At 28.0% G+C, this 6883-nt stretch overlaps 1 protein-coding gene across 1 annotated transcript in view; it reads right to left on the bottom strand.

Moving 5' to 3' along the window:
* The window catches only part of LOC105623927 (fatty-acid amide hydrolase 2-A), a 7229-nt gene extending 1700 nt beyond the window's left edge, over positions 1–5529 (bottom strand). The window contains exons 1-8 of the mRNA XM_012205297.1: positions 5371–5529; positions 4998–5217; positions 3297–3511; positions 3012–3123; positions 2724–2881; positions 2389–2530; positions 1569–1666; positions 1336–1503 (exon numbers count right to left, since the gene is read on the bottom strand). Of these exons, the coding sequence (XP_012060687.1) occupies positions 1336–1503; positions 1569–1666; positions 2389–2530; positions 2724–2881; positions 3012–3123; positions 3297–3511; positions 4998–5217; positions 5371–5529 (1272 nt within the window). The remainder of the gene's footprint in view (positions 1–1335; positions 1504–1568; positions 1667–2388; positions 2531–2723; positions 2882–3011; positions 3124–3296; positions 3512–4997; positions 5218–5370) is intronic.
* Between the last annotated feature and the right edge of the window lie 1354 nt (positions 5530–6883).

The raw sequence follows: 6883 nt of genomic DNA, 5'->3' as shown, positions 1-6883 counted from the left end.
CGTTTATTCTTACTACTAACGTAGCGTTTATTCTAAATTTAATTAGGTACCGTCGTCGTGTCGATGTTGTCGGTGCGTGGTGCGTGCGTGCGTGCGTGCGTCGTGTGTGTGTGTGTGTGTGTGTGTGTGTGTGTGTGTGTGTGTGTGTGTGTGTGTGTGTGTGTGTAGTGATCATATTATAGTCCTATAGTTAATCCTCAGTACTCACATTTCAAAAAAGTCCCTATCTATTTACATTCGGATATTTGTAACCCAGCATCTTCTTTTGCTTGTATCTCAAGATTGTAGTGCATCGATTTTAACTAATTTTTTTTTAATCTATCGTTTGAAGACTGAAAAAAAAGAATTTTTGAGTTAGAAAGTCTAATATGTCATAAAACAAAAGATATTTTGTAATAAGTGAAAAGGAATCGGAAAAAAAGCATCTAAACTATGAAAATCGGAGGGGTTACGCTAACCCTTTGTGAGTACTGAGGATTAAAAGAATGTTTTTAAATGTAGAAATAAAATCAATACATTAAGGTTTGTATACATGATAATTTTTAATGAACAATTGTGCACTAAAATACACTAAAAAGGTAATTTTAGCTTATGCAATTGAATAAAAAATAAAAATTAAAAATTAGTATTGGCAGATAACGTTGCATTTTGCTACAATTACTGTGTTCGTTGGGCATATCCTGACGGAAAAAAATTTTTACGTTTCGAAAAAGTACAAAAAACTACATAGATTGAAACAAGATCTTAGAAATTCTTAATTTAATACTAGATATTCCTAGTGAGATATAGAGTGACGTTGTTTGAGGGCAGAGGTGTTTGAGGAGAGATCGTTAGGTTTTTCAAAGAAACGAAAAACCACGCTGCTTTATGTCCCGTTACTACGAATGAATATGAAAAATTAATAATTTCTTGTCTCAATCTATGTAGTTTTTCGTAAATTTTAAGTAATTTATTTTGAATGCTTCACTCCTATGACACACATTAATCAAATGCACAATTAATTGACATTTGTTGATGATATATTGCTTGGAAATTTCTCTTTTCATTAATTCTAGATTAACAAAGGCCCAATTGCACCAATATAACTTTGACTTTAAGTCTCGCGTAGTCAAAGTAACGTTAGTGCAACCTAAATGACGTATATATGAGAGAAAATGTTATTTATAGTGATACTAGATACTAAAGATATATTTAAAATATGTAAACATCAATATTTCATCAAAAGAATAATAACAATACAGTGTGTACTTAAAAATTAATTGCAGCTTTAACATAAAATCGTTCATTTAATGCAAATGATTCTAATAATTTGATTATTCATTGTAGACACTCTACCTCAAATTGTTTTCTCAATCGCGTCCTTAGTTCTATCATTTCGTTATAAATACTGACTGGGAAACTTTCGACAATATTCTTGAATAGTCCGAAAAAAATAACAGGAAAAGTATGCGGCGACATGAAGAAAATATATCTTAATATTTCCATAAACACGCTCTTCGATTTCTGAAAAATTATGAAATATGTATTTGTGACATATCTTAACAATGAATCTCATCATTTAATTGTACCTTAGGATTATCCCAACGATTAAATATTGAATATACATCTTTGATACTGAGAAGAATAATCGCGCTTATTTCAAAAGATCGTTTCATGTCTTCAAAATCTGCCTGGAAATAATCAAAGAAATAAATGTGATGTTTATCTATATATCTGTACACGTATTTATCTATATTTGCTTCTTGAAGTAATATTGCTTGCAATAACTTCTTTATAATTATAAATTTTTCTAATTTAATTTAATTTAGGACAGATTATTAATGTTTCAGATTGATTGTATTAAAAGTTACTGGCATACAATCATGTCCGAAAATTATATAAATTTATTTAATAAATAATAATAATATAATATTTGAAATATCCAACTTTAATTGTAATTGACTGTCTTACATTATATTGGGTCGTCCGGAAAGTTCGTGCCGATGTTGAAAGAAAATTGAAACGCAGAAAATTTTAATTTAATAAATGTATACTAAAATTTAAATTTTAATCGGCACGAACTTTCCGGACAACCTAATAATTTGATTCATTCATATAAAATCTTGTTTTTAAAGTCTTAGCATTATTTATCTATATAAATACTGTTATTTTTTTAAATTAAAATTTTAATCTTTTAAATAAAATGAAATCTATATATAACATTAAATTTTCAGCGTTACATAATTTCAACGTAAATACATTTTATTGTATATATTATTTTTAATTAATTATCGGAAAAAATTTAAATTATTACTGTGTTACACATATAAAGAAATAGTCTAATTTATCTAATAATTTAATTCTGATAACAAATTAAAAGATAAGTTATAATATAAACAAAATCCTGACATACTTTTTCCACTCTAACACCGCTTATTACTTCTAGATGTCTCATCAATTTATAAATTGCATTTTGTACATCAGTTGTAATTGAATCTGGAAGCGGGCCATAATTATCCATATAAAAATACTTTATATCGCTTAGATATACCTGTAATATGCAAATCTTGCATAAATAAGCATTATAAAATAATCATTTATATCAACTTTATTCATTATTTATATTAATTTCGTCAGTTAATTTCTTTAATACTAATATTTTATTACATTTAATTAATATTTTTAGAGGAAACAGAATATACGTATATAAAAGCAGTAGTTTATAAAATTAAAAAAATTCTGACCTTTTTATTAAAAGTAATCCTAGCTTCATCCGATTGTGACATCACTGTTAATAACAGAGGCAGATCTGTAGCGTATCTGACCATTGAACCGATTGAGAAAAATGTAGACCAATTTTTATCATTTGCACTAGGTTTGTGTCCTTCTACTGATATCCAGTCTAAAATATAAAATTATTTTACTTATGTTAGTTTATGTATGTTAGTTTATGTTGTTTTATAAACAAGTATACAAAATTAAAATTTTGAATTAACTCATTCTTTTTCTCTGATTGTTCGATGAAAACTTACTTGGTGTGGGTTTATGGCCAAAAATGCCGCAAAACATTGCCGGGAGCCTAACGGAACCACCAATGTCTGAAGCCAAACTTAGAATCGAAGCGCCAGAGCCAAGAAGAGCAGCCTAAAAAAAAAAATTAGTGTTGAACTATTACAAAATTCCATTATGTATATAAAAGTTTATATATCTATTTATATATAAGGTTTATTTAAGAATTTTTAACTTTTACGAATTTTTGTAATAAGAATTTTTAATTATAAAAGAATCTTCGCGTCATTTGTATAGAAGAAATATACCTCGCCACCGGAAGAGCCACCAGCGGTCCTCCGTGTATCATAGGGATTCTTGGTGATGCCAGTTATTTTGTTAAATGTATGCCACCACAAACACAATTCTGGAGTGTTACTGACAAGAAGAGGAATCCCACCGGCCTTGCGAATCCTCGTTACAACGTCGGCATTTTCTGTCGCTCTCAAGAAAACATCTTTCACTCCCACAGAATAACTCATCCCTAAATAAATCTTATATTTTGAACATATACATACATTACATGCTAGTAAAAATGAGGAGGTTAAAAAGAAGTCAATATAGCGTTTTTTTTTTATAGATTTCAATTTCTCTTTTTCATATTATGTATTTGTAAAAATTATGCAAAGGTATGATAAATTTTCATTTCAGAGACCTTGGAAATTAAAAAACATTAATTTTACATTAATTTTACATTAATTTTTGGTACACAAGTTCCTGACATTTGCGATAGAAGAATTAAAATCAATTTATTATTTGCTACTTAAAGTAATATATGCAAAGTACCTGAGTATTTTTCTGGAAGTCTCTGTGGAATTAATTTTTAATTTATTTAAAATTTAAATACGTCAATATACCATGTTGGACATGCATAATAATCAGTATGGAATGGTAAAATAATGTCTAACGCAATAACATTACGTCAAAAAACAATTCTTAGAAAATTCTAAAAAAAGCTTATCTATCAGGATGAGTTAACTGATAGGAAAACATTTCGCTAAATCATGCGAATTATTAGATCGTAGTCATATGCTAAGTGTTCAAAGTAATTCAACTAGAGATAAAAGGAGAGAAACATAAGAAAAGCTAACAACTTTAATATTTCGCGCTTATATATATAATTCTTATATATAATTATATTTATTATATATAATTCTATAGAACTATTAATTATTGTTTCTATTTTCTTATTTTTATTTTCTTATAATTAGTTTTGTGCGTGTGTAATATCCAAATGTTTATTAGTATCAATCGTAAAATTGGAATGCAAAAATGTAAATGCTGAGACTATTGAGCATTGTATAGCTTTGAAATTTGCACGGACAACAAATGTGAACTTGAGTTTAATAGTTTTGATAAACATCGATCAAATATGAAATTTAGCATAATTTCATGTTAAAATTCTATTGTAATTAATTCTACAAGCAAAAATAAGTAAATACGTATATATCAATTTAATGTAAAGTTTATATATACAGGATGTGTCATAAGTTTAGAAACGGTCGAATATCTCGAAGGCAAAGCATTTTTGAGAAAACTGTTTTAGAGAAAAATTATAGGGCTTAAAAAGATCTATTTACTGATTGCATCCACTTGACCTTGAGTAGCGTCGCCAAAATCAGACTCAAGGTCAAACTAATTTTTTTAAATAGAACACTCTATTTTTAATGCCAGAATTTAATAGCTGATGTCAAGAACTTTCAAAACACTGTAATAAAATTATTTTTCGTTTAGTATTTTTCTAATTATAAAGTTTGAAAGTTACAGTACCGCTAGCATTAGCATTACGCAAGGTCGAACCGGCTAAAACCTTTTGAATATTAGGATAATGTCTTGGATATTAACATTTATCAAGATCAAAGTCATTGGAAATTGTATTTCTTATTTTTATTTTTACATAAAAATAAATTCTCTACTCTCTGCAAAATATATACATTTAAATTGTAGAAAAATGAAAATACATAACTCACCTTGAACAGCAATACTTTCTTTAATTGTGACAGGTAGTCCGAGTAATGGTTTCTCATTCGCAATTTTCGTCTCGTCTATTATCGTTGATTGTAGGAAATTATCGATTTCACGTGCCTCTTGAATTGCCGCATCGAAACGATCTTCTACAATAGCATTGATCAACGGATTCACTATCTTGCATCGCTCCACATATGTGACGATCACTTCCTCGGAGCTGATCTGCCAAAAATTAAGTTATTAACTTTGAATATTAATTTTGATTCAATTATATTCAAGTGATTTTTCAGCATGCATCAAATTGGCAATAATATATTGCCTTCTAAAATGAGTAGAATCTTTCGAGTCTAATCAACAGAGTGACAGTAAACTTACTTCTCTTTTACGGATTTTCTGGGCAATTTCTGTCGCCGACAGCAGCAAAATTTGATTTTCGATCGGTGGACATCGCAGTCTTTTCTTCAAACCTCGCAATTTGAAGAAAGGCCCGAGCAAACAACGTAGAAAAAAAAAGAAGTACTTTATTATTCTCATCGCTTAAATCTTCTGTATAGAACGATATATTGTTCTGATAATTTTTTTTTATATCACAGACACAAATCGTTAAGACAAAATCTGAAGTGAATTTATAATCTTCCCATAATATCAATTATTCTTATTGCTTAAAAAAAAAAAATCTTTATTACATATTTCTCTTTAAAGATTTCGAATTTCTCAGCTTTGCAATTTTTTAGAATCACGTTGGTGTGCGATCCATGCAGATTAAAGATTTCGAATGTCCTAAATAAGGAGAAAAGTTTTATTTTTAGGTCACGAAATATTACTACATGCATTTTATATTATTAACTTAAACTCACTGAATGAACAAAACAGAGATCACTGCAGAGAATGTTTAATAATAAATGGAAACTCCATAACGCATTTTATCACGTTATTGCAATTTATCCTACTTTATTGTTTCTAATTAATCCATCGATCCAATCGATGTTATCATAAGTCTCACTGACTGCCAAAACACGCTTGTGTTAATTACAGGAAATGTGTGACTGGAATTACAAAATTTTTAATTTATGCATTTAATTTAACACTACTTAAAGTCGTCGAATCAACAGAGAAAATATCTTTATGTTCCAACAATAAAAAAAGAAAGATCGCGATAGTTGCCTCGATATATTAAAGTATAACTTCAATATTAATTATTGAATTTAGTGAAAAATTCTTTTAAACTTTTTCAATAATCAAAAAAAAAGTAAAATAAAGATATTCAAAATATTGTTAATATTTAATATTTTTGAGGAATACAATATAACTATAATTGATGTGATTTTGATGTAAAAGGTAAATATTTAATAAATCAATTTATTAGATTACAAGATTCGTTACTAATATAATGTTTCGTCATTTGTTCACAAAACTTTTCTAAAAGGCAATGAAAATGGACATGTGAAATATATTGCTTAATTTAACACCGACATAAAATATCGCGAAGTATTATCATTAAGAAAAACTGTGTGTTCATTACACTGAGCCAATGTTAGTTTTATGAAAGATGCAATCACTTATGTTAATCCCATGCACGTCTAACGCAATACTTTGTGGACACTTCTTCGAGGTTCTAGGTCGTATCCCACATGATTCACCGTTAAAAACGGTAATGAAGCGCAGTTCGTGAGTATTTTATTTATGAGACTATCCTAATTTTTTCTTTTATAAACGAATCGAATATACTGATTATTTCAAATTGGAAAAAAAGATTTATAGTTAAATTAATATTGATTTGTGAATATAAAATTGATTAAAATCAATTTTATATTCACAAATCAATATTTTCGAAGAATTAAATTAATAAAGTTTTCAATTGATAAATTTTTTCATTGATAAAAGTCGA

Source organism: Atta cephalotes (genome assembly GCF_000143395.1).
Source record: "Atta cephalotes unplaced genomic scaffold scaffold00068, whole genome shotgun sequence".
In the NCBI taxonomy this organism is placed as follows: Eukaryota; Metazoa; Arthropoda; class Insecta; order Hymenoptera; family Formicidae; genus Atta; species Atta cephalotes.
Note: the sequence above shows the minus strand (reverse complement) of the source record. Positions and strands in the feature narration are given on the sequence as shown.